This window comes from Rosa rugosa, chromosome 6 (assembly GCF_958449725.1).
Source record: "Rosa rugosa chromosome 6, drRosRugo1.1, whole genome shotgun sequence".
In the NCBI taxonomy this organism is placed as follows: domain Eukaryota; kingdom Viridiplantae; phylum Streptophyta; class Magnoliopsida; order Rosales; family Rosaceae; genus Rosa; species Rosa rugosa.
This window is the reverse complement of record NC_084825.1, coordinates 31073149-31100836: the sequence shown is the minus strand read 5'-3', so window position 1 is coordinate 31100836 and position 27688 is coordinate 31073149. Positions and strand designations below refer to the sequence as shown.

The 27688-nt window shown below is 37.2% G+C and overlaps 2 protein-coding genes and 1 long non-coding RNA gene across 14 annotated transcripts; 2 read left to right on the top strand and 1 right to left on the bottom strand.

Moving 5' to 3' along the window:
* Nucleotides 1-4166: 4166 nt before the first annotated feature.
* On the bottom strand, nucleotides 4167-7531 carry LOC133715789 (receptor-like protein 7). Of its 2 annotated transcripts, none has more exons than XM_062142434.1 (2): nucleotides 7325-7531; nucleotides 4167-7188 (listed from the first exon to the last, which is right to left on the bottom strand). In XM_062142434.1, exons 1-2 carry the CDS (start codon nucleotides 7400-7402, stop codon nucleotides 4390-4392), a joined length of 2877 nt encoding a protein of 958 aa, XP_061998418.1. In that variant the 5' UTR covers nucleotides 7403-7531; the 3' UTR covers nucleotides 4167-4389. The 2 variants fall into 2 exon arrangements, with proteins under 2 accessions (XP_061998418.1, XP_061998419.1); XM_062142435.1 differs by having other exon boundaries at nucleotides 4168-7185; nucleotides 7325-7530.
* A 7200-nt stretch (nucleotides 7532-14731) lies between these two features.
* On the top strand, nucleotides 14732-18454 carry LOC133718540 (sucrose synthase 2-like). 11 transcript variants are annotated; one of them, XM_062145398.1, is made up of 8 exons: nucleotides 14732-15233; nucleotides 15343-16019; nucleotides 16851-16946; nucleotides 17044-17217; nucleotides 17327-17443; nucleotides 17569-17735; nucleotides 17996-18064; nucleotides 18209-18454. In XM_062145398.1, the coding sequence occupies exons 2-8, from the start codon at nucleotides 16008-16010 to the stop codon at nucleotides 18270-18272; spliced, it is 699 nt and encodes a 232-aa protein (XP_062001382.1). In that variant the 5' UTR covers nucleotides 14732-15233; nucleotides 15343-16007; the 3' UTR covers nucleotides 18273-18454. The 11 variants fall into 11 exon arrangements, with proteins under 11 accessions (XP_062001382.1, XP_062001386.1, XP_062001381.1 ...); XM_062145402.1 differs by having other exon boundaries at nucleotides 17992-18064; XM_062145396.1 differs by having other exon boundaries at nucleotides 14733-14985; nucleotides 15058-15233; nucleotides 17992-18454.
* A 6126-nt stretch (nucleotides 18455-24580) lies between these two features.
* Nucleotides 24581-26130, top strand: LOC133713840 (uncharacterized). The gene is made up of 4 exons (XR_009848271.1): nucleotides 24581-24913; nucleotides 24997-25093; nucleotides 25185-25232; nucleotides 25858-26130. It is a non-coding gene; the product is annotated as an uncharacterized LOC133713840 (long non-coding RNA).
* The last annotated feature ends 1558 nt before the right edge of the window (nucleotides 26131-27688 follow it).

Below are 27688 nucleotides of genomic sequence, written 5' to 3'. Positions count from 1 at the left end.
TTTGTATATTTGTTTGAAATCTAGCTTTGGAATTGAGGCGTTTTTTACCTCATGCTCGATTTCATTGTATTCAAATTCTTCAGAATTTAGGAGTTGTACTCCTTTCTTTTTCCCGAAGATGCTCATCATATTGACATTTCGAGTTTCTTTCGGGTTTTCATACCGAATACTAGTAGAACTAGTTGAAGGATCCAGAAAAATCAAGTTTGGAACAGGATTCTCTGGTCTTTCTAATGGTTTGAATCCATTAGCTTTCTTTTTTACTGTAGGCACTTTCTTGTCCTTCAGTATAGTTTTCATAGAATCCAGCGTTTTTTGCTGTTCAGTGATTTTTTTACTAACACTTGTTAGCTTTTCTTCTTCCGTTTTTGGAAGATCTTTGATATAATCCAGTTTGTTTTCCAGTTTTTCTAACTGGTGGATTATAACAGGAATTTTTTCTAGATGTTCTTGATATCTAGATATTTCTTGCTGCAGGATCTGATATTTTTCATCAGAAGATTTTAATAGAGAATTCAGTCTCTCTATTATTAAATCAGACATTGTCCCCATTGGGGATTCCCCTGCTGAGCTATTTTACAAGCTCTGATACCAGTGATTTGCGGATCTAACCAATGCTCAGGTAGTCAAGAGGTTTTTGTTCCTCTTCAAGTACATATAACAGATTATCAATATCTTCTTCTAATTTATAGATCCTGGTTTGGAGTCTATAAATAATATCCCAGTAGTTGGGAGTTTCTCTGTTAAGACGTTCTCTATAGTCTTTCAATTTTTCCAACTTTTCTCTTTCTTTTTTCAATTCTTTGCTAGTGTTTTTACAAATAGCATTTAATTCAAGTCTGTCAACGATCGAAATTATGAATAGTGAAACTAACTGTTTACCTTCGAGATAGAGGATGAAATTTAGCTGCAATTATAATTTAGACAAATAAATTCAAGATGGGCCCACCACGTTTCATCAAAAAAGGAAAAGTAATAGTAAAAGCATGAAATAGAGAGAGAAGGGGGTATTAATGGTATAACTAATTGGTGAAAGGAATAGTTGGGAGGAAAAGAGAAAACTTTTGTGTGAATGGGGTTGAGAATAAGTTGGTGGAGTGAATGGGGTTGTATTTGGTATTCTATGGGTAAGTGGTCATTATCCCTTAAATAAATCCCTTCCCATAAGAAACGTGCAAACCAAGGTTTAAGATACAGACAACTTTCCATCAACTTCAACTGCTCCGACGGCCACACATATTGATGAAAAGTCAAAGAAAGCAATCATCTTCAGTGGTATGAGTGCCAAGCCCTCCCTTGGTCCGTTTAGAGCAAGTTCACCGGGCTCTCTCATGCCCGGGCACCACGTCAAAAGCAGGCCTGGGGGAAGAAATTTTCACTATTCATTCTTCCACCGGTGTTGGGGCAAGACCACAGTGGGTGGCCCAGGACACCACCTCGGGCACCATGGTGACTGAGGGCGTGACCCAGGCTGCCACGCTGGCCCAAAAAGAAGAGGAGAGGGGAGACGCGCGTTGCCGAAGAATTAAAGGCCAGTCGCTTGTCTTCTAGCTGCGACAGGACAGCAGGCGCGTAGCCGCGCATGTTTTTGTCGTGACCTGGCGTGTAGCCGTTGGGCTGCTTTGGTTTTTGAATGCAATGGTCCACAGATCCTGACCGTTGCTTATGAAAATTGATTTTGATCTGACGGCTATAATTGTGGTTTCCAGAGGTTAAAAAAAATAACCGTTAGATTACAACGGTAAAAAAAAAAATATAACCAAAATTTCCAATAAATACCTCCTATTTTACTTCTCACACCAAAAAAATCATCTTTCTTCCTCAAAATTTGTCTACCCATAAAATTTTATTTGGTTGCATTTCCAAATTGTTCATCAATACTATTTATTTGTATCATACATTTCTCATTTTCCCAAATAAAAAATAATAAAATATTTGATGAACAGTAACTGACTGGTGACCCTGACCCAACGGGTGGAAGCAAAGATCCAGTGGCAGTGAATAGTTTCCTGCCCTGATGATCGTGACCTGGTGACCGAACGGGTGAACTTGCTCTTACCCTGGATGATAATTGAAAAGAAGCCACAAAAATCCCCGAAATCTCGAGGGCTAAATGCCCCATTTTTGGAGTTAGTATATATATATATATATATATATATATATATATATATATATATATATATATATATATATATATAAAAAAAAAGATATTATCCATGTGGCAAGAAATGAAAAAGAACCAAGAAATGGAAACCAACCAGTGATGCGGCAATGGCCGTAGGATGGTGGCCCTAAACGGGCCACGTCTTCTTCTGTGATATACATGGTCACTTTCTTGCTGCAATCGAGTTTGATTTGGAGGTGCCACAGTTTTATCTGTCTACTGTGGATTATTGGATTATGAGTCATAATTTATGACACTACCATGCATCTTGAAAAAAGCTTCCACGTTTTTGTGGAATTGGGGCCCAAGAGAGGGGTTGGCACTCAGACCACTGACGATGACTGCTTTCTTTGACACTTTCACAATATGTGCGGCGATCGGAGCAGTTGAAGTTAACGGAAAATTTTCTGTATCTTGAACCTTGCTCTGCACTTTTCTTATGGGATATTTAATTGTTGAATGCAATGGTGGGCTTTGCCCTTAATGAAGTATCTCATTTACCAAAGTATTGTTAATTTTCTATTTATTTATTTATAGTCGTTTTTTATTTCTTGCAAGGATTTTTTATTTATCAGTGCCTTAACAGCCATCAATTTAGCTGAAATTTTGCAGAGATAATCTATACATTAGTACCTAAAAACTAAACGGTCGAGATGTGAATATGAGCCCGAAAAGTGACCCTAAACTCCAACCTCACATGTTAATTTTAGAGTGAGGCCTCACTCTGGATAGGAGTGAGGCCTCACTCTGGATAGGATCTATATATATATATATATATATATATATGTCTGATTAGAAGCGGGCGTCCGCAAAACAGAAAAGTGCTGATTCGGCGCTGTCATCTATCCTTTCGCCTTGATTAGGCGGGCGTCTGCAAAACAGAAAAAGTGCGGATTCGGCGCTGTCATCTATCCTTTCGCCTTGATTAGGCGCCGACGGCGGTGCTGCTCTTGCCAGACTGAGACCAGGCTTTGATCGTGAGCTTCTTCTTGCCGGTGGAATCGTCGGCTATGAGTCTACAGTCGACCTTAATGATGCGTCAAGGCTCGCCGCCTAAACCTTCAACCTCGATCGCCTTGGCTTTCATCTTTATGGTGACGCCTTCCGGGATCGGCAAGAGCAGTGCCGCCATCGACAACTAATGCAGCTATGAGGATGGACGTTCGCACTTTTTCTGTTTTGCAGACGTCCGCTTCTGAATGACTCCGTATATATATATATATATATATATTCCACTAAGGGATCGTTTTTTTTTTTTTTTGCCATTTTAAGAGATCCCTTGTTGGACCCACTTTTCGATCGTATTTCGACATCTCAATCGTTCAGTTTTTTTGTCCTAATGTATAGATCAAATCTGTAAATTTTCAGTCAAATTGATGATCGTTTAGGTATCGAACTAGTTTAAATCAATAGACGAACTGAATCTGTCCAACCTGAACCGTTCATGTTTATAAATGTAAATCACAATTTTAAATACCTTTATGATTATTAATTTGGCTGAAAATTTTTAGATGTGATCTACTCATATAGATTTAAAAACTGAACGGTGGAGATGTGGAAATGTGATCGAAAAGTAGGTCTAATAAACCATCCCTTAAAATGACTAAAAAATGGATCCCTCACTATAACCAAATAACAATAGTCAGTACGTGCATCCCAGAACGTCGTTGGTCTGTGTGGTTTTACATTACATGTACATTGGTTAGTTTTGGTGTGATTTCTTGTTTTGCAATTTGTATTCTGATAATCTGATGTTAATTATAACCATGCCAGTAGAGTGGATAATCATGCTTTAGAGGCTGTAATTCAAGAGGGTGATATGTTTGTCAATCATAATTAATGCATATTAACTGATCGACCTATTCTACGTACGTATAACAATCAGCCACAAAGAAATGTTCTGCAAATTCATATCACTATCTCTGGTCTTAATTAAACTTGATGGAGTTGAGTCAGTTGACTGCATTATAAAAAGTAGCTTTAATTTACAAGTGCGTGATCGACAATGGATTACAAGCAAGATTCTGTAACTTTTATTTACATTACTACATTATAAAAACTGATAACTGATGCAATAAGCAGATTCAGATTGTAGCTGATACATCCATTATAAAAACTACAAAGAGAAGACAGATAGAGACCAAGCTAGTAAGCATTAGCTACGAAACAAATACCGAAAGACACACAAGAAAAAAAAAAAAAGACAGAACAATATATGGCAGTCATCAAATATAGCGTCCAGACCTCTTCCAGCTTGTGATCTTTTCCATTAGAATGATCGATGTTCCAACTATCTGAAGAAACAACACAGGCCTCTGTGTGATTGCTACATCCGCAAGTACCACTCCTATAACCAACCCACTTCCGTATCCGGCCAACACAAAAATCCAATCAAATTCAATTGCGGACCCTGAACTGTTGTCTTCTGTTGCAGAAGGTGGCAGTTGAGCTGGGGTATTAGAGTTCCCACATTTCTTTGGCAATGGATCTCCACACAGTGCGGAGTTTCCCTCATAAGCAGTGGCATTAAACCCCCTGAGTTGGGTTCCACTCGGTATAGGACCTGTGAGATTGTTGTGAGAGACATTGAATTGTGCAAGGAATGTCAGTTGCGCTAGTTGCTCGGGGATCTCTCCTGAGAGCTTGTTATTCGAAAGGTCCAGTGATTCGAGATCTGTTAAATTTCCCAAAGATGATGGGATCCCACCGGTGAGAAGGTTATTGGAAACATTCAGCGAGCGAAGCCCTTGTAGATTCCCAATCCATTCATCAATCTTCCCTTCAAATTTGTTGCATGAGATATCAATGACTGCAAAGGCTTCTTGAATCTCTGAATAGTATCTATCCAGACCTTTACTCGTTATTGTAATCGTGGCACCAAAATGGAAAGTGAATTCACCACGAGCAGTTTCGTATCTGATGTCAGCCCCCATGTATGTTGTCTGCCTGACAGTCATATTTGGTCTCATGGCATACTCAAAGAAGATGTGCTCAGCTAGAAACTGGCCAGTGAAATTGTTATAAGACATATCTAAAATACGCAACTTCGGGAACCGTTGATTGTTTTCAGGCTTTCCTATCACTCCATGGAACCCATTACGCCGCATTGCCAAAAGTTTTAACTCGGGAAGAGTTGCCAACCAAAAGGGGAAAACATCACTCAAGTTATTGTTTGACAGAATCAAAATCTCAAGCATCAGACAATTAGCCAATGACCTCGGTAGTTGCCCTTGCAATTGATTTTGACTCACATCAAGTTTCCTCAAGTTGCTTTTGTTGGTGTATGTTTGAGGAAGAGTGCCATGAAATGAGTTATTTCCAAGCAGCAGAAGTATCAGATGGTCACTAAAGTTTCCGAAACACTGAGGAATCATGCCACTGAAGTTGTTATTAGACGCATCAAGGACCAGAAGAGAACTCATATTGCAGATCCCTGGTGGAACTTCTCCAGCAAAGTTGTTATCCCGAACTTCATAGTAACTAGTGGATGCTGCCGGTATTGGGAGTGGCCCATAGAATATGTTGGACGAAAGACTTAAAAATTGTAAGTTAATCCAAGGAAGCACAACTGGAAGTTGCTCAAAGCCTGAAAGGAGGTTATGGCCAAGGTCGAAGTACTTCAAACTTTCGGTGCTCATGTTCCACATCCATTTCGGTACTTGGCCATGGATTTTGTTTTGATCAAGGTACAAATACTGCAAATTTTTTTGATATCTTAAGAAATATGGGAACTGTGTCAAGTTGCATCTAGTCAATCCTAGAAGCTTGAACTGTGGAACTGTTGCATTCATAATCACGGAATCAGTGAGAAATTCCAGATTATTAGCATTTAGATCGAGTTGATTGAGATTTTGTGAGTTTCGAAATGTTTGAAACTCCACTGTACCTCTCAGGTCATTGTACTGAAGATAAAGAATCTCAAGATTCGTGAGATTGGAAAATGACGCAGGAATTGAACTATTCAGTCCACTATATGCAAAATCTAGGTAAACTAGTTTGCTGAAGTTACCTATCCAAGATGGGACCGGACCAGTAGTTGGACTTGTACTAATCCTAAAAGTAGTCAATTTTGTAAGGTTTGAAAAAGAATCAGGAATTGGACCTCCAAATTTGTTTGCTGAAATGTCTAGATATGTGAGCTGTCTAAGATTACCTAGAGAAGATGGTATCAACCCTGCTGAAAAATTGCATGCAGCCACATCCAACTGCTTCAAAGAATTAATCTTTCCGATGGAAGAAGGAAAGTTCCCTGAAAATCTAGTTCCATGAACATCTAGTGTTGTGAGACGACTACTTTGATTAAATTCAGGCAAATAACCAATGAGATCTTGGTTGTCTCTCAGATAAAGATTTTTCAAGTTTTGGAAGTGGAAAATTGTTACCGGGAAGTCTCCAAACAACTCACACTGATGTAAGTCGAGGGTTGTCAAAAATGATAAATTGGCCATGGAATGAGGTATTGTCGAAGATATGTTGATGTAACGGAGACGAAGATGTTCTAGACTGGTTAAGTTTTGAACTAGATTTCTGAAATTGGATCCATCAAGTTTCAACAATCCTACACCAGAAGAAGGTTCGGTATTTGAAGAAAGATTGAGGAGTGACAACTTAACCAACTGTGAAAGTTGAGAAGGGACTTGACCAGCAAAGACGGAGAAAGAGAGGTCGAGTTGGGTGAGCATAGGAAGATTCCTAATAGTTGAAGGAATTTGAGAGTATTTGAAGTCGTTATCAGCAAGGTTGAGCCTCTGAAGGTGAACAAGACAGAAGAGGGAGCTGTTGGAGTTGATAGAGCCGTAGAGATAACTGCTACTAAGATCAAGCCCAATCACATGACCCGTCTTTTCGTCACACTCAACCCCATCCCATGTGCAGCAGCTGGTGTTGTTTCCTCCTTGAGCTTGTTTCCATGACAACACTTTCGGATAAGCACCCTCTAAACCCGAAGCAGATGCGTTGATAGTAAAGCTGTGCTTGAATTGTAGCAACGCAGAACTTTCCTCATCAGGACAATAAGATGGCTGCTACAAAGAGTACGTATTATCAAGATCTATTAACAACCGATCAAAACAACAACAACAACAACAAAAACACCACCACCACCAACAACAACAACAACAAACATATATAATAATTGATTATATGAGCAGTGCTGGTTACCTCATGGGAAGTACTGGTGTTGCATCCCTTGAAGAAAAAGATCAAAAACAGAAACAAGCACTGGGATAACCCCATCATAGAATGTGTACGTGTTAAGGTAATTTCTTTGTTAGCTGCACTCAGATCTCTCAGCTATGCTGCAGTACTCAGATCTCTCAGCTATTCATATGGAAGAAGAAGTAGTGTGAATTAAGTGGGATCAGGTTGAGTGCTATTTATAGACCCAGCTAGAATAATTAATTTTCATATGACAAAACAAAACAAAAATAATAATTAATTTTCATACATTAGTCATAGAGACATGCGACCAAATATTAAGGTTTTAACAGATACCCTTAAAAAGGTTTTTGCGACTTGCAATCAAGGGCCAAATATTAAGGCTTTCTTTGAAAATTAAGGTCTCCGTGTTCCCAAGAAATTCAGGTTGTGGAACAGGTTGCAACCAAGTTGCAACAGGTTGCTATCCAAGTTGCAACAGGTTGCTATCCAAGACGAATGCTAGGGTACGCCGGGCGTACCAGACGATAAGAAATCTTATCTTCTAAAAAAATAACTAAATAAATAAAAGAACATGAGAGTAAGGTGATCCCCATCAATGTAAAGTCTCGTCCAACTTATGAAGCGGGAATGAGGTCTCCAAACTTATGAGCTGATGAGACAGGTGCTTGACTTTTAGAAAGTATTGTTCATGCTGCCTCGGAAGTCAAGTCGTCCAATTACTCCACTTACCTTATAAACCATTTATGACGATCAGAAGTTAAATCCTACAAATTGAATAGAACGTCTATTCTAATTGAGGACTACTTAACAAGACAGGCATTTAGACATACGTGTTCAGCACTCCATTTATTACTCCGTGTGTTAAGGTCAAGTGCTTACGCATGTTTGGTTCTGAGAAAATTGTGATTCGAGATGAAAACAATGCCTTAGAAATTTTTAGTTTATATGAATTAAAAGAAAAATTATTGAACGTACGAGGATTAAAATTCTCATCTCTAACTAGGGTGTTACTTATGAGAAGAGCTAGAACAATATACAAATGTACAAGTTCACACAACTAGGCTATCTGGAGAGCCATGGTACTTGAATGCACAAACGTGTAGTGATTGATTCTTTGTTCTTCAGATTGATTGCTTGATTAGATAAACTAGATGTGATCAAAATAAATTAGAGTTAAACCAGATTACATTTGTGATGAATTGATGACAGTTGGGGCTTATGGTTTTCACCGTCAGCCTTCCTTTGTAAGTAACGTGTGATTAATTATAAATAATGTCATTTTAATTATTTAATTTCTCTCCTTACATTCAGGCATGAGAAGAGACAATCTTCTTAATTGGTATCAAACTATCTCTCTCAGGAAAATATTTAACCAACTAGTTCGAACAATCAAATCCTGATAGGTGTTTAAATGCTCGGCCAAAGTGCTTAAAGTTAAGACAATATAGGAAGCTTTGCACCATATCTCATCTCTAACGTGGTTGTAATCACAACTCTCAAGTGAACATATGTATGCTTTCATGTTTTAGTGTTTAAGATTATTTAAGTCTTAACAATTTTCATGTACTGGCAAATACAAATATTCAAAATAAATAGTTTCAAGCATATGCATTCAACTCTTCACTTAGCATAAGAATGATGATGAAACTTTAATTGCATCAATCATAATCATAACATCATCTATATACAAAATGGGTTAGGGTTCTCAAGCGTACCCCAAACAAAGTGACTAGTAGTCGCTCATGTCTAAATAACTAAGCATCATCCTGATGTAATAAATCAAATGAAAAGGAAAATGAGTAACATAAAGCTTAATTGGCCGGGGTTGAAACAATGAATGGAAGAAGGTCCTTATTACCTTTAGAGCATTAGCAGCAGTAGAGATTCATTTTTTAGACTCAAATTTGGGTCGAAATAAGCTGAATAGTGATTAAAGTCTATCTGAATAGTGTACAAAAATACTTATTTTTATTGGGTGCTGCAGTGGTGCATGACTTATTTTTGGACTCATTTTTTTAGACTCAAATTTGGGTCCAATACACAAATCTTTCCACTATGGAACATATTCATATTTGAATCTTCTATTTTATGTTTGTTTTAATTTTTAGATATATATATATATATAGGGAGATTCTAGTTGGACCTCCAAATTTGATATTTGGACCTCTCCTACTTATTAAACCTCCAATTCACTTTTTTGAATGCTTAAAAAGCTAAGTACACCTCCTTAATTTTACCAAAACATCCTTAAATAATTAAATTTGTATCTTCAATAATTTGTTATTTTTTTATCTATATCAATTCAACCACGAAGAATTTTGTGAGTGAGTTGCGTACATTTTTGGTGTACTTTCAGTGACTGAACCAGAAAGTGAATTTTGGAGGAGCCGAACAAGTTGACAATTACAAAGATTTTTCAGTTAATCCAGATCATAGTTTTTTGTTTATTTGCAATATGAATGGTTTTAGAAAAGACTTTGGTTCTCAAATAAATAATATAAATATATATATATATATATATATATATATATATTGATTAATTCTAATTAAAAGGAGTTTACCTAGATCTTAATCGGTAATAACTACCACTATGCCAAAAAATGCTTCATACCATACCCCTCAGACGACAAAAGACGTTTTTTCTGTTGTCTGATTTTTTTCAACATCTTCAGACAATAGTTTTAACTATTTTTGTTGTCTGAATGGTATGAAAATCAATACCGGTTCAACTTTTTCAAGTTTGTTGTAACTTAGAAAATTCAGACAACAGATCAAACTAAATTCTGTTGTCTGAGTAAATGGAGAAATTATTTCTCCTTGTCTGGACAAAAATTTTTTTTTGGCTTAACTAAAACTTAAGTGACCTAGAACCCGAGTTTTCTAAACACTTAGTTAAAAAAAACAGAAGCCTTCTTTCCTTCTCCTCAAGCTAGACCCCAATTAAGCAATTGCAGCTCCCATTCTGGTTCTTCTCCATCCCCCGATTAGCAACATTCTTTCCCTTTCAGATCGGAGCGACCAACCCAGATCAGAGCGATCTCCGATCCCAGCCTCACCTCGCCAGTCTCCTCGCCTTCGTACCATGCGAGAACGAAGGAGAGAACCGCCGCGAACAACAGAACCCAGACGAGAGTGTTGCTGAGCTGATCCGTCAGGAGCTTCAGGATCGACTGATCCTCGTGCTTCTCCAGTTCGTTCCATCCGTACACCGCTCGGCGCTTCTCGACTTCCTCCTCCGACAGCCCCGAGTCGCGGCTGACCTTGAACTTGTCCTCGCATTCCTTGACGTCTTTCGACCACGCCAGAAACGACTCCGTTTTGGTGGCCGCCGACTTCTCAGTTTCTCCCATTTGGATGATTGAATCGTCCTCGTTGAATTATTCACCCTCGTTGCTATAGAATAGAGGTTTGTATTGTGTTGATTGTTATGTAAATTCTTATGTACAGTTCTCATAGCAAATTAGTTTTTCAGTACATAGATATGATCACTGAACACTGTAATTTTATTAACATAATACAGGTTCTCTAGCTTGACATCAAATGCATCTGTATGCTGAGAGTTGGAACGTTTTTGCAAGGTCTGATGGCTGAATTTGTTGGTTGTTAGAAATCAGAACAAGCTTCAGGTTTGTATAACATTAAATCCATAGGAGTTTCAATACGACCATAGTTTGAAAACACATTATCTAGATTGATTTGGCTTATCTTTGAATATAGTTAATCAGTAAATGAAGCTACTTCTTCATTTAGTAATTTGGTGTCCATATACATACGTAACTGTTAATGACATGACCAAAATTTTGTCTTCATTTAATCGCTGGAATGAATATTTGTGGTTTTGTTCATGATTGAATTGAATCGTTTTGTGTTTTTTTTCTTCTTTTGTTAAATGTTTTGTGGCTTTGATTCCGATCCTGGACTTTGAGGTATGAATTGTGAAAACAATACATATGGTTTGATGGCTGAAATATAGAATTGTGATTCGATTCGAATGCTTTCATCCCACGATCAGTTTATATATGTGGCATTTGATTAGGCCATGCTTTGCTCCTTACACTCTCTGTTAATGTGAGAAAGTGTATATCGTAAAGTTTAGGTCTTTAGGGTTTTTTATTCGAGTTTGTGATTGGTGGTTTTTGTAGTTATTTTTGCTTCTTTGGTGGCTTCGATTCGAATGCTTTCATCCCATGATCAGTTTATATATGTGGCATTTGATTAGGCCATGCTTTGCTCCTCACACTCACTGTTAATGTGAGAAAGTGTATATCATAAAGTTTAGGTCTTTAGGGTTTTGTATTCGAGTTTGTGATTGGTGGTTTTTGTAGTTATTTTTGCTTCTTTGGTGGCTTCGATGTTCAATTGCGTGAAGAAATATGAAATTGATTACTCTCTTTACGAAGAGGGTGAGTGGAGGTAAACGGGGAAAAGGGGGTATTTCTCGAAATGGCCGCTAGTAAATGCAAAAATAGCGCAACACTTTTTGGCTGAGGCAATTTGCATGTTATACTAGAGTAATTTGATCCCCAGCTCAAGATATATGATCGAGATTTCAGTTTCAATTTTGATTCAGTATTGAAATAATTGAGTTCTTGATTTTGGTTTGTGAATGCCATTGGTGTTGTTAATGTTAGGACTCAGTACACTCCTTATGAATTTGTTTTAATCTTTCTTTCCTTTTTGTTTTTTTTTTCCCTCAGTAATTACACTATTGGTTCATCACAACCTCAACCAACCATTACAAAGTTCATTCAGCACAAACTGGAAGAGAAATAGAAGGAATGAAGTGAAAGCATAGGACAAAATGATCTTCTTGCACGATGCAGAATAATCTGCTACCTCCAATACAAAAACAGCATCACAGGCTACATTCATAGCAACTTTGAATCTAGCTGCCACATTCATTGACAAGAGTCACCACAACATTCATATCGCACTACTACAAAAAGTTAATCACACAACACTAATCACACAACGGAACAGAAATCATCTGTTGTGTGTTTAAGTAAGCTCTATTGTACAACGGTACTAATTATATTCTGTTGTGTGAATGCCAACAAAGTGATAACTCTTTTATCAGAACCACATTGCACAACAGAATTAAGTAATGTCTGTCGTCTGAATCTTAATAAATTTAGCGGCAGATTTCCCTCTACTTTGGAGTCTTGGTTGGCTCTTGAAACATTAAAATTTGGGCTACTAGGACAACGGGTTTTATTATTTTCGTTGTGTGATTGAAAAACTAAGCATCAAAGTTTGAGGAACCTTGTTTGAATGTCTTCCCCTAGATAGGCCTAGTGCAAGTTGTTGTAGTTATACAACAGATTTAAGATTTTCTGTTGTGTGAACATGGAACTGGGCGGCAACATTTTGAGCCAAAATGCTGAAGGCGCCATGTTTCCCTCCATGATTTCACATTTTGATTTTTAGTGCTGCACTCAGACGACAGTTGGTGAGATTTCTGTTGTGTGAATAACTTTGAAATTTTTTGACTGGATTTAAACAAAAGAAAACAAAGCCTTCCACTTAGTCCTCTCTCGACACTAGACACTCTCTCGACACGAAAGCTTCTCCGCCTTTCTTCGCCGATATACCCATCCAAATCCCCATATCTCCTCCTCCTTGCTCTCAGATCTCCTCCTCCTCACCTTCAAACTATGGTCAATTGAAGAGATGCAGAAGACTAGCTAACAGACTCTTCAAGCTCCCTGTCACGAAACTCTAACAGGCTAACATCGCCATGGCCGCCAACCGCGCTGCCGTATCTTCTCCGCCGCAGCGAAGAAGGACCATGTCCGCTCTCGAAGCCCGAATCTCCCTCATCGCCGCTCTCGCCGCCCAAGCCTCCTCCGTCTCCCAGTGACATAAATGTTCAAATCCCTTTCCCACAATCTAAAATTTTCCTTGATTTTCAGGTTTAATTGGTTCCGATTTGGTTTTAACATTTGGTGTTTTCTTTCTTATTGTTGCAGTTTTACTCGATTTGGCCACCAAGACATCCAAGTACATCTTCTCCAAGCAGTTCGAGGCTCGAACTCTCGAGGAAGCTCTCATGCCAGGTATTGTTTTGGGTTGGTTGTTTCTGATTCTAGTTTGAAATGATGATTCTGAACCCACTCTGTTGCTGTTTCTTTTGTTTTGAGGCTAATTTGTTGATTTCTTTTGTTCGTTTTCATGGATTTGGGAGGTAGATGCTGGAGTGGAGGCCAAAGATTGCTTCCAGATTTATCTGGGTATGATAAATTGTTTTTTTTTTAGCTTAAATGATAATATTGAGAATAACTTCTTTTAATCTTTTATCAAATGCAGATTACCATATGGGTTAGTAGTATATCGTTTGATACATATGCTAATATTGCATCTGAGGGCACAGCTGATGTAAGCATTGTCATTTTGTTGTAGTATATCTCTTTATGCATCTATTTGTTTGTTATTGGTGTGCTTCTGTTTGTGCTTGTTAGGTATGTTGTACTGACTGTGTTAAATGTTGTAAGGGAGGCAAAGGGATCACATATTTGAAATTAGCTCTTGAGGTATGGATTGATTATCATTTTATATCACCAGTTCAGTTTACTATGTTGTTAGTTCTCATGATTAGTTAGTATTGTTCTCTAGAAAGTTTTGGTGAGATTTATGTTGACAGTCTAGAGGAGTTCCTTCAAACCTTTTCAACTCAGAGAATTTCTTTAGGTAATGGATTGTGGCATCTTGTGAGGTGGTTTATAGACATTTTGTGTTCCTATTTGATTTCAAGGACTGCAAAGTATAGTCCACTTTTCATTCTTTTTGTGTTGTGTTTTATTTGCTATGGCTTGCAGGTGAGAGTCATAAGAGAATCATGTATTTGCACTACACCAATTTCGGAATCAGACAACACATATCAGACGACAGCAAACATTTTAACTGTCGTCTGAAATAATCAGACGACAGCAAGAAATATTCTGTCGTCTAAGTTTTCGAATCCAACAACAGTTTTTTCTTGGCTCTTGTGCAATAGCATTTCAGACAATGGTTGAATTTTTTGATGTTGTCTAAATGAATTAATTCAGACAACAATTATTATGTGATGTTGTCCAAGGTTCATTTATACAATGGTTGATTTTTGCTGTTGTCTGATTATTTTCAATCACACAACTGTTATTAGGTGTCTGTTGTCCGATATCTTTTAAGTCAATGCCTGCTGAAAGATGTTGTGTGATTGTTTTGATTCACACAACAGTTTTTAGTTTTCTGTTGTGCCACTCTTTTTCAGACAATGCACTTGAGTTTATGTTGTCTGAGTTTTAGGGTTCAATATATATGTTGGCGCCCATGGCTTTTAACACTTTATTAAATTTTCAAATTTCACTTCCCCCGTTCGACCAAATTTTGGTGAAATGTTTGAGCAGTATATAAGGGAAAGGTAAACCTAGCCTTTCCTCCTTTTCTCCTTCTTCCTCGCTCGGGCCGCACACCTCTCTCTCTCTTTCTCTCACTCCCCTTTCCTCTCATCTTCTCTTTGTCACGCCGGAAAGCTCGACTTCCGTATGTCGTCTTTTGACACCGCCACCACCAAAAGATAGCCTAGGCAACGGAGAACAAAACCCAGCCACCCCTCCGTCGATCGAGATGACCAGACCACAGCACGCAACCCCTAAAACTACGGCGTCGCTGTTCCTTAACCGGTACCTCTTCGATCTCCGACCATCTTTTCAACACACCGCCACCACTAACGTGCAGACCGATCTTCTCTCCAGGTTCATAGCCCTTCCATCCTGTCACCGTGCCCTTCGACCTCAGCTTGTGCGCTGACGCCGTCGACTTGCCGGACACCGATCCCAGGGTGGTCTACCACGTTAAGGGATTCGAGCTCGAGCAGATTTCCGTCACTCTCTCCGCCAGTTACGATTTCTGAGGATCTTCTAGATTACAGGTAATCGATTTTTGCTTTCAAGTTTATGGGTTTCGTGAAATTTAGGAATTTTGAATGTTTGGGCGGGGTGGATTGGTAAAGTGGGTTCTTTGATGGATTGATGTTGCAGAGGAATCGCAAATTGGATGCAAGATAAAGCCATTGGCTTCCAAAAGTGTACAAGAATCAGTTAACCAACTGCCCAGGAGACCCATTTCGGCTAATAATTCATCGAAGCCGGAATCGACAATATGGGGCAGAACAGTGACCAAGAACAAGTAGAGAAGCTACGCTCAGCTTCATTTAGATTTGGGTTAGTCTGATTTTTGCAACTGTGGGTAAGTTCATCTATGTAAATTGTTTAGTTGTTTGATTTGGAGGTGTTGAGGCTTCAGGAATCTGGAAAATAGAATGTGTTGGGTTATTAATACAGTGAGAATTGATTATGAACATTGAGAAGGTTTACCTTTATTTGTTTTGGATATTCAATTATGTGTTGGGTGTTCATCTTGTTTTGACTATGCTGAAATCATAGTCAAAACTGGTGTGTGCGTGCTTTAAGTGGAGCTGTAGTGTCGTCTTCGCTTTTGGGGGTTTCTTGTTTCTCTAGGTGCGTGCTTTATAATTGAACTTCTTCTCTAGTTTCTCTAGTCACAAATGACATCTCCTCAGTTAGGAAGCACTTCCATTAATTATTAATTTACCTTGCTTTTAGAAGGATTCAATTACAACAATCTTGTTTTCAATTCCAGTTTGTGTTCTGTGGTGTTGAAAGTTGGAGAGAGATCGATTGATATGGGAATGAAGGTGGGTGGTTTGGTAGAGCAGGGCAGAGAGATCCATAAGTTCCTTCTTTTCCAAAGTCCTTGCTATGTTTGTCTAACTGGTGATATCTTTCAATTGATTTTGAGTCTTTTGGTTTGTTTTTGTTAAGTTCCAGCTCTTCTATTTAGGATTCATTGGTAAAAACTCAAGGTAGAAAAGAGGTTCTGCAAATGTGAATTTGTGTTTCTGAGTTTCTGACCCAGTTGAACTTTTACTGAAAACTGTACAGTTCGGTTGGGAACTTGAAATTATTATCTTCTTACAAATTGCAGTAGACATCTTAAAGATCGTTTCAGAATTGGAATCTCCTAAAAACAATTTTTCTAGAATTACTTATGATTTTTCAAAGTTTCAGGTCTGCTGCAGGAATTTCTGTACACAGCAATACTGTCCTTTTCTTTCGGTTTCTTTTAGTAGTTTTCTACATCCAATCTTTGTTGAAAGCACCAGTACTTGAAAAGTAGGCATTTCCATCCTTCAAATGAAATCAGTCTTGCTCTTTTTGGAGTTCGTACGAAGGATTTATGTCATCACGAAGTTAGCTCTATGCATTAGGATTTCTGCAGCATAATTTTCTGAAAACATTGAGTACTTTTCTGGGTGTTAAACTATCTCAGTTTCTTGGAAAATAGAACACTGGGTTTCTTGTGTGGACTAAAAGGTCTTATGTTAGCTTGTTCTTGTGTTTGTTTTTACTTCTTTTTTTCATATAGTAATTGCTTTATATGATGTAATAGATCTAGTAGTTTACATTTCTTTTATTTTTTTATCCTAGAACCACTAAACATCTATATTGCTTCTTACTAATAACAGGTTGTTTATATACTGGATCAAGTGTGGGCCCTGGAGAATGAGATGCTTCTTAGAATACAGAAGCAAGGACTGGATGTTATTCCAAAGATTCTGATTGTAAGCATGCTAAGTCAAAGTTTATGTGATATTAGTTATCAACTTGACATAAGGTATTTTAATTATGTATTGACCTTTCACTCAATAATGGTTTAAGGTTACTCGACTGCTACCTGATGCAAAAGGAACAACATGCAACCAGAGATTGGAAAGAGTTAGTGGTACAGAAAACACATATATCTTGCGGGTACCCTTCAGGACTAAGAATGGAATTCTCCGGAAATGGATTTCAAGGTTTGATGTCTGGCCTTACTTGGAGACCTTTGCAGAGGTAAGCAATCAAGCAGAAACAGGGTTCATATCAAACTTTACCATGCATGTTTTTGGGGTTTTAATACTTGATCATAATCAGTCTTATCTCTTCTTCTGGCTATTTTTAGGATGCATCAAACGAAATTGCTGCTGAGCTACAGGGTGTTCCAGATCTGATCATTGGAAACTACAGTGATGGAAATCTTGTTGCAACTTTGTTATCTTATAAACTAGGAATCACACAGGTGAACTTTGATTTTTCAATCATTTATTTCGCGAAATGTGAAAGAACAAAGGTCTTATAGTGGTTTATATATTTCAATATTGAATTCTCAATGCAGTGCAACATTGCTCATGCATTGGAGTGCAGTGCAACATTGCTCATGCATTGGAGAAGACAAAGTACCCAGATTCTGATATATTTTGGAAAAGCTATGAGGACAAGTACCATTTGTCAAGTCAATTCACCGCCGATCTCATTGCAATGAACAATGCAGATTTCATAATCACCAGTACATACCAAGAGATTGCGGGAAGGTTTGTCTAGTTGTTTTGAACGTGAATTGACTGCATAGTAATCTTTCACAAAAGAGCATCTCAGTTTTTCTAATCTCCTTTCTGCATTTTCACTTGTAATCTAGTAATACAATACGGTGCATATTTATGATAACAAATTCGAATACTACTCTGTTACAACTAAGTGGGCTGCATGTGGCACATCTCTACCTTCAAACTACGAATTTTTGTGTAAATTTCTTCTCAAGAAAGCTGATATTCTTGTTCTTTTTCTCAGCCAGATCAATGTTGGACAGTATGAGAGCCACACAGCTTTCACTCTTCCTGGGCTGTATCGAGTTGTTCACGGGGTTGATTTTTTTGATCCTAAGTTTAATATTGTGTCTCCAGGAGCAGATATGTGCATATTGGCATCGAAACCCATCTTGAACTAGCTCAAGGATTTGCAATACCATGACAGTTTATTAATTGCATCTACTTTTCTTTCCTTGCAGTGATTTTGCTTACAACTATCTTAGTGGTACAATACTAAAGGAATGGACTTCAAGCTTGCAGTGATTTTGCTTACAACTATCTTGGGAGATCGAGCAAATTGTATTTTTTTTATTATCATGTAAAGCTCATGAAACTTGAAAGCTTGTTAAGCTAATGAAATAGATATAGGCACTTGGGCAAGCTTAATTCCTATGTAAATGTTAGGATGAATACTACTGATGGAATGAAATGGTTTTTGGAATCAAGGATATGTTGTTCAATTGTGTATATCTTCTTTTCTATCTCAGACAATTCAATACCAATCGCAAACCATTGTCTAACAAACGAACATAAAGAAAAAAGAAAGAAAAAATTGTTGTCTGAAGCAATGACACACAATAGCTTTAATAGTTTTCCTGTTGTCTTGTTCAAAGTCAGACAATAGTATTCAATTACATTGCTGATCTACAAGCTTCATTCAGACAACAGTTTTTGTACAAATCAATGTTCTCTAAATATTCATTACACGTCAACATTCTTCCAGGGTCTGCCAACTGAAATTACTTTGCACAAGAGTTCTGGTACAAATTGCTGTTGTTCTTTGTGGTGTTCAGACAACAGACTGGGTAGTAGCTGCTGTTGTACTAAATTTTATCAGACGACAGTTTTCTGGTATTATCTGATTCATGTATCAGACGACATTGAGATAGACAACAGCAAACCTTATACTCAGACGACAGTGAAAAACTGTCGTCTGATTGAAAAATTGGTGTAGTGTTGACATTATCTATTAGGGGCAAACTGTCCAGTTTCAAAAATGCCAATTTTGAAAAGATTGATTAGGTGCAAGGTAGTTTATAATATTGAACAAAAGATCACCACTTTTTTCTTGTTTGTATATACAGAGTTGTAATCATCTTTTTTGAGAAACATAATGATAATCCCTACTTGTTATAACAATGATATTGAATGAAAGCAGGCATCTAAACTAGAGGCATCCAAATTAATGTTTCACTTTTTGGCTGGTCATTTGTTTTAATCTCGTGTTTGTGTTCTGTTGAGTTCATCATTCAGCTCTCTAATAAATGATTGTATGCCATGGCCTTAGCTTCTTTTTTTGCAAGTGCAGGTGCCAAATATGTAGATGAGACTAATGACATGTTTATCTTAGTAGCTCCTCAGAATGCTGTCGGGAATTGTATTATTGAGGTATCTTGAGTTTATATTCCACCATTACATTTGGAGAACATTTTGCTTGGCATGATTTACTTTTACCTTTTTTCTGTTAAAAGTCCTCTAATTAAATTTACAGGATTTGCAAGCTATGACTGATGCTGCTGGGGACTGACCATTAGATCTTATCAATCCTAGGCATAAGGTTTAGTTTCTATTTTACATATTGATGGCTTATCTTGAAAGTATTTGGGTAGTAGTATTTCAAATGGCTAATTACTTTTCAATCTTGTTATTTTAGCATCCTTGAAGTCCAAGGTGCAGAGGAATAAAATGAAAACTGCTGGTCAAGATAGTGATATACAGATGCCTTATCCATACAACTTATGGGAACAAGACAATATCTACTTCGGTATGTATTTCTGTCTCTTCATGTGAATAGGATTCTGTTGTGCTTTTTTTGTCATGAAATATGGACCCAGGCATGCTTTTAAAATAGGGTTATAGCTAGATCGCTTTTTTTTTTTTTTTAGTTGTGCGCCTTCCCTTCTGCTATTGGTTGAGTGATGTATATGAAAGACTGCTAAATATCAGGCTCGTATTCGCTTGAAGTTTAGTCTATTAGTTGGGTAGTGAAATTGTTCTAGTTGCTAATGTTGGGTAAAACTATGAGTTTAATTGATGCCTTTGTGTTGTTGTCCTACTGGATTGGTATGAGATAGTTAAACCTGAGTTACTAGCGAAAGTCACCATGCTCACATATTTTTACTTAAAGCAATATATTTACTAGCCAATTATATTTAATTTTAAGCAATTGGATACATAGTGATTCATTCACTTTAAGGAGCAGCAACAGCTCTAGTAGGAGAGTTAGCTTGACCTTTCATAAAGCTGTGAACTAACCCCCCCCCCCTCTTCTTTTCCCTTCCTTTCCTTTGTGGCCCTTAAAATTCTGTATTTGGTTTCTATTTATCAGTGTATTTCACTATTTCACCTGTTTTTTTTTATTTTTTATTCCTTGGACTCTAGAGTTTGAATCTCAAATTATTGAAATAACTATTTGAATCTTGGCTTGTTGCTGGGATATCAAACTAGACACATTTATAAGTGATGTTGTCTTCGACATGTAAATTAAACCGACGTTTGGTAAATAATCTATGTTAAGTTCTGGATAAAGATATGTTATTGATCTCCCCTCATTAGGTATTAATAGTTTTACAGGTTATAGTTGATGGAGTCACTAATGGTCTGTTTAAAATATGAAAGGCTCATTAGTATATGCATGCATGTGATTGTCATTTCCTTATTGACAGAATGAATGAAACTTGTTGGAGTCTATTGGCCTATGCCATAGGAACTCTTATAAATACTCTTTATGTAAAATTACTCCTTGGAGCTTATAGCTAGTGGACTTTTGGCATTTTGTTAATGAGTTGCAGTTAAAGTAAGGTCACATTTTTACATGCGTCATTAATCTTTAAATGTTCAGCAACAGATTATGTTTGGTTGCATTAATACAATCCTCAAAACTTGGTAATTTTTCAAAACATTTACAACTTTACTGTCTTAACTCCATCTATTACTGTACAAACATTATAGGTACCTTTTACCTGTTTTGCTTCTCTCTAGAGTCTCAATTTTATGAGATAATTACAGTTATTTGTGATTTCAGGTTTCAGTGGTTTTCTCTAAGGAATTGAAAGATGCCATATCTGCATTGGCCTCGCTTCAAGGCCATCTATTAATAGCTTATGATACAATGAACGATTTGATGAGTGCAGGATTACACAGATTATGGAAAGATAGGTTAGCCTCTTGAAGATTTACTCTTGTGCTTGTATATCAATAAACAATCTACATGATGGCACTTTCCCTTTACATTGCTTTACGTCAATATTTCCCACTTTTCGGATTGCTTAGGGTATAGATGACAAATTAACTGATTGCAGTTCTAAGTTTTTGGTTAATCTGATAGTTATCTAGTCTGCCTCTTCCACCAACCCTGAAGATCTCTTTACATGTTATATTGATTTGACATGTTCTGATTTTATTTTTTTATTTTTATTTTTATGCGGAAATATGATGCTGACCCAGCAGCAAAGGTAGCTGCTGCAACTGCCCTTGGCATCCAAGTTGGGTGTGGCTTCAGGCCAAAGATTCCATGAAGGAGATGAATCTAGAGCTAATGCCCCATTTGGGAGAAGCAAGCATGTTGAACTTGTCCATCAGAATCCTCACGCATATGCTGCACAAGATGGAAATTGGATTGCTCGTATTGCAACATTACTTGTGGGTGATAATCGAACACAATCTTGTATAGCTTATGAAATTGGAAGGCTTAGTTCAATGAAAGTTGTATATGATGAATCGATTGGAGTTTGTTTGATGTATCAAAGTTACTTTTAGCATTAATATAAAAGTATTGTTCATTGGTAATAATCTCTAGCATTGATTTTGTACAGTTTACCTAGCGTTGATCTCATACCCAATTTGATTACAATATTCACACCACAGTTAAGACAATATAGCTATTGTGTGAACTAACAACCAACAACAGAAAATAACAAAATTCTGTTGTGTGAGATTCATAACACACAACAGAAATAAAATTATCCTTGTTGTCTGTTACTTATCTCAGACAACAAAGAACAAATTATATCTGTTGTGTGTTATGAATCTCAGACAACAAATAAACAATATAGCTGTTGTGTGTTATGAATCTCATACAACAGCTAAATTTCATTTTCTGTTGTCTGAATGACCATGTCAATGCCGAGGCATCCCCGCACATGCCTGCGCAGAATTCGCACAACGGAAATAATTATCTATTGAGGAAATGAATATTGCACAACGGTGATTTATTGTGTGATTTTTCAATCACACAACACTCGTTTAGACCACAGTGAGGCTGGTCATCACACAACTTCAAATCTCTGTCGTCTGATTAACTTATTGTAGTAGTGTCGGTAAGTCTGATTCTATGTTAAGAAAACAAGAGTGATATTTTCTTCAGTAAACCTTTTCAATTTTTATTACCTAATTAAAATGATCTGACCTATAATTCAGATCAGGTTGAAGAGATACTTGGAGATGAGGCATGTTGATGGAAAGCTAGCCTTCGAGAGGCTTATCTGCTTTGGTTGCATTTTGGTAATAAGCTAAGCTAACTGATTCATTTCTTATCAATTACACTTGCTTTCAACATTTTTTTCTAATAGAAATACAAACATGAAACAAATAATCGTATCATTTTGAATCAACCTCTGTAATTTGCTCCATTTGCTTGTTTCAGTGGGAAAGGAAATCAAATCTTGCTTACACACAGAAGGATATTGATGTGGTTCGAGCTGAATGGGCAAATCATGTTATGAAGTTCTAACTTTAGTTCTATTTAAGGTAGATGAGTAGCACTAGGAACTGCTTTTGTGCATTTATATATATAACTGATGGAAAGTGTTGATGAACCTATATTATGCATGCAGTTTCTCTGCCTAGCTACTCTTTCTTTACCTTATAGGTTTTTGATCTAGTGCAATATTAGGTAAATGATCGAGATAAGATGGTTTTTTGGTTCTCGATCTCGATCATTATGTAACTGTTGGCTAGGTTTAGAGTTGGAACTATGAATTGTATTTTGGATGATGTTGATGCAATGAAACGTAGGCATCATTTTGAATGCTGATTTTAGTCCAATTTTATGGTTTCGATGATTGTAAATGAATGATGTTGAAATGGTTGAAAGGCAACAGATATATATATGCAGGTTTCACAATTTATGTTGTATCAAGAAAATAGAAACAACATAAACAAATGATCATCTGTTGTTTCTACCAAGTTCAAACAACATAAAAGTAGAGTTCAAAGAGCTCTCAGACAACAGAAATAGGTGGCTGATATGTTGTTTCTACCTACTTCAAACAACAGAAAAGTGGAGTTCAAAGAGCTCTCAGACAACAGAAGTAGGTGGCTGATATGTTGTTTCTATCAACTTCAAACAACAGAAAAGTGGAGTTCAAAGAGCTCTCAGACAACAGAAGTAGGTGGCTGATATGTTGTATCTACCTACTTCAAACAACAGAAAAGTGGAGTTCAAAGAGCTCTCAGACAACAGAACATAACTAAAGCAATGGTTGAAAGTCCAAACAAACAACAGAAAAATGAGATTGAATACTACTTTAGACAACAGAAATTTGAGTAAGACTATACTTCAAGTGACATTCAAACAACATAAAAAAACTAAAACTATAGTTGGAAATCAAATCTAACCACATTAATATGTAGTGGTATAGTATTTCAGACGACAGATAGACCCCGATTCTTCAATATTAGGTACTTCAGACGACAGTACCTTAAACTAAATATGTCGTCTGAGTGCGTTATCAACGACGGAGAATATCTGTCGTTTGAGTGGCTTAGAGATGACAGCCACCTAGACAACATATTTTTACTTCATCAGACGACAGATGTGATCTGTCGTCTGAAGGCTTTTTTGGCATAGTGTACACTGATATTCAATAAATTTAGATTAAGAAAATTTCAAATTAGATTGTTTTGAATTTACTTTTGTATTAAATGATGGAGTCATGTATAGAAATTAGTTATCTTTACTTAATTGTTTTAGGTAAATTATAAAGTTATACAGGTAATATAAGGAAATTTTGAAAAAAAAATTTAATGTTATACTAATAGGAGAGGTAAGAAGAGTTTTTTTTTTTTTTTTTTTTTTTCATTTTCTCTCTTTGTCCTTATTTGTCTTTTCATATGAGTGGACAAAATGTATTGATAATTGAAAAAAGATGGAGGTTCAGAATATCAAATTTTGAGGTCCAACACAGTAGCTCATCTCATGGCTGCATGTTCTCGTTCTTTTACTGAAGAAACTTTTTATTTTTCAGCTCCTTCCTTTCTTCTGACGGCTTTGGCAGCTGAGTTTTGTAATCTGTAGTTTTTTCTATATTTTAATAAAGCGTGACCTCATTCTATCAAAAAAAAAAAGGAATCACCCATATATATATATATATAATTAAGATAAAAAAATGCCTAACGAATTAGTATAAATAAAAGTTAATCATCAAACATTATACATAAAATTCATTACTCATAAGTGGCATTTTGAAACTTTAATTAGCCATAAGGTTTGTACACATAAGGCCATTCAGACCCAGATTATTTTCAACAATGACAATTCCCCCCCCCCCCCCCCCCCCCGGCGAAATACTCCTTCTCTCCACCATCAAGTTGGCGACTGGAACTGAATCTCCGACGCCGTTTCGCGACTGGATCTCCGATGCACTACGCCGACTGGAAGTCTGGAACCAGATCTCTCTCTCCGGTGAAACACTCATTCTCTCTACCATCACGTCGGCGACTGGAATTGAATCTCCTATGTACGATGTCGTTTCGCAACTGGATCTCTAACGCACGAATTGGATCTCCGATGCACGACGCCGACTGGAACCAAATCTCTGATTCTATCTTCTTCCTCTCAATGCCACCGGCCATGTCTCTGTCTCAGGCTTCCTCGATGACTCCCTCAAATTCCTCCATCTCAGGTGTGTTTTGATTGTACACCTCCAAGTCAAGGACATCATGTTATCATTTTTCTCTCTGATCTCTAATTTTTCATTTTCTCTAGAAAGTTGAAGAAGCTCATGTTTTAGTTCAGCAATGGTCACTGCCACTAATTATATCTCCAAGTTCAAATATGAGGTAGCCACTCTCAGCCAAATCAGGTATCTCTATCTCCGCCTTCGATCCTTTTAAATTTTTCGTTTCATTTTCGATTGCCATTTGAACTGAGCTTCATTTATTTTTATGGTGTAGTGAGAATGAGAAGAATAGATTAATCAACCTCTTCTCTCACTATCTCAGGTAATTCAATTATAAATCGCATTTGTTTGTTTGTTTGGTTGCTAGAAAGACAATGATGTTCATTGAGATGCAAATCACAATGGAATAGTGTGTCTTCGTTTCATTGATCTATGTTGAAAATGTGATATAAAATGTGCTAATGCATGTAGCAGTTGAATTTCAGCGACGTACGTAGATTGGAGTAAGATCCCATCTATATTTAAAGCTTGAAAGACAATTTTATGCGTATTTGTAGTTGTAGTTGTATCCTACTTTTCCTTTTCAACTTGTAACACTTTTATGGTTTGCGAATAGTGTATTAAATGTCTGCTTGGCTGGGAGAGGCCAGACTGGAAATGCAATTATGTTGGAAGAGTTACCTAGTTGTTTACTTTGTCTAGATGTGGAAGCCTGGCTGTTCTAGGATGGGGCTCTTTTTTTTTCTTTTTTTTTTGGTGGAATTCATGTTCACGGCTTGTACTGTTCTTTTTATTTTTATTTTTTTTCTTTTTTAAATACAAAAAATCTTACGTCACCAACCATTGTAATCAAAGATGGGGATAGTGTTGAATGGCATTTATACATTAGAACAAGTGATATTTTATATTTCAGTTCATCAGTTCACGTCAAAACTCTTTGGCGGCAGGTGGGCGTCCACTTTCTGCTATTTGGAGAAGACTGATGGTTGCACCTTCAACTATTGGTGACTTGCAAACGATAGTAAAAGTGTGTTATCCAAGTTTAGAGTCTCTCTGTCAAGCTCACAAGTTTGCTTTATTGACATGTTGGGAATTGTTTCGTATTACATGAATTTTACAAACTGTTGACTAGTGTCTTGTTCCAGAAACACTTAGAAGTGTCAACTCTGTCATATTACACCAAATTGGTGGATATCAAGCTTTAGTTTGTTTTGTTTTGATTTCTTGGGCTCTATATGTGCAAAATTACTTATACTTGATTTCATATGTACCAAGATTGATTCACACTGTTGGTAGTGTTAAACAGCGACAAGCGTGGCCCGTGGCTCACCATTGTACCGATACTGTCCCAACTTAACCACCCGATAGGTGTTGGGTTTTAATAAAAAAAGGCCTCGGTACAATTGGGTGTGATCCACCCACTTATAAGTTATATTTTATTTGTCATGTTTTCAATGTGGGATATTTCCTCTCCAACACGCCCCCTCACGTGCAACCTAGCTCTAGGTCTGCACGTGAAATTAATTAATAATCCAATTCCCACATTGGAAATTGGGACACAAGTCTCCGATAATATAACAATCCAAGACGCACATCGGACACTTGGTAACAATCCAATCGGAATATTCCGATGGCAATATAAGGAACCCAAATTCGGGCCCATGACAATTGGAGACGCAATTGGAGAGATACTCGCTCTGATACCATGTTAAACAGCGACAAGCGTGGCCCGTGGCCCACTATTGTACCGATACTGTCCCAACTTAACCACCCGATAGGTGTTGGGTTTTAATCACAAAAGGCCTCGGTACAATTGGGTGTGATCCACCCACTTATAAGTTATATTTTATTTGTCACTTTTCCAATGTGGGATCTTTCCTCTCCAACAGGTAGCTGTCTAAAATTGTTATAGTAGTTTTTCAACATAGTAATAATAACTTTTTATCTCTATATTAATATTTTTTCAATCTGATGTTAGTAGCTTTTTTGTTTTCATTTTGATTGATTTCGAGTGGTTCAATAGCTTACCAAATTGGAAAAGCATGGTTCTGAATAGGTCTCATCATTTGGCCATTTGGCCCTAAGCCCACCGGGCCCGTAGGGCCGAAGCCTGACCCGGCCCTTTCATTAGGGAGGGCAGACCCGACCCTTTTTCAAATAGGGTAGGGTATGAGTCATGCAAATGAAGCCTAGGCCTACTTGTAACGCCCCGATTTGCACCTCATCAAATCAAGTACATTACAGTGCCGCGTGTCCTTAGAACCTAGACTAAGAATTTTCCTAACTTAAGTCCTAAGAACCCGCAAGGCATAAGAAAGAAATTAAAAGTACTTTAGTAAATCCAATAGGAAAACTTGAGCACGGAAGCATTTGTCAAAGTGAGGTGAAAGCCATAAAATCATTTAAAGTCTTTCAAAGACAAAAATAAGTCATTCCAAAACAATTATCGAATGTTCGTCCAGTTCAAGGCCAAAGTCCCAAAAAAAAAAAAATATACGAAAAAGGTATTTTACAAATAATCACAACCTCGGTAAACAAGTTATACGGGAGTAAAGGAAATAAGAGAACCTGTCACACGGATCTAACTCCGTCGATGACCATTTAAAGTAAAAGGTAACTAAGCCACAATTACCATCATCCAACTGTGCCGTCTTCGTACACAGTACCTGCATCCACAAACTGTTGTAGGGATGAGCTTTCGTCCTTGCTGCTCAATAAGACTCTACCCCAGCTAGGTGTGAAAATAATTTAAAATACAGGTGCCGTCAAAGTAAGTGA

Excerpts from the sequence above, each read along its gene's own strand:
- LOC133718540 (XM_062145396.1), top strand. Across the intron at positions 16,947-17,043 it reads TTATTCCAAAGATTCTGATT|GTTACTCGACTGCTACCTGA; the intron begins GTAAGCATGCTA and ends TAATGGTTTAAG. Across the intron at positions 17,736-17,991 it reads TACCAAGAGATTGCGGGAAG|CCAGATCAATGTTGGACAGT; the intron begins GTTTGTCTAGTT and ends TCTTTTTCTCAG.
- LOC133715789 (XM_062142434.1), bottom strand. The coding sequence starts at position 7,402 with ATGATGGGGTTATCCCAGTGCTTGTTTCTGTTTTTGATCTTTTTCTTC. Across the intron at positions 7,189-7,324 it reads ACACCAGTACTTCCCATGAG|CAGCCATCTTATTGTCCTGA; the intron begins GTAACCAGCACT and ends TACTCTTTGTAG.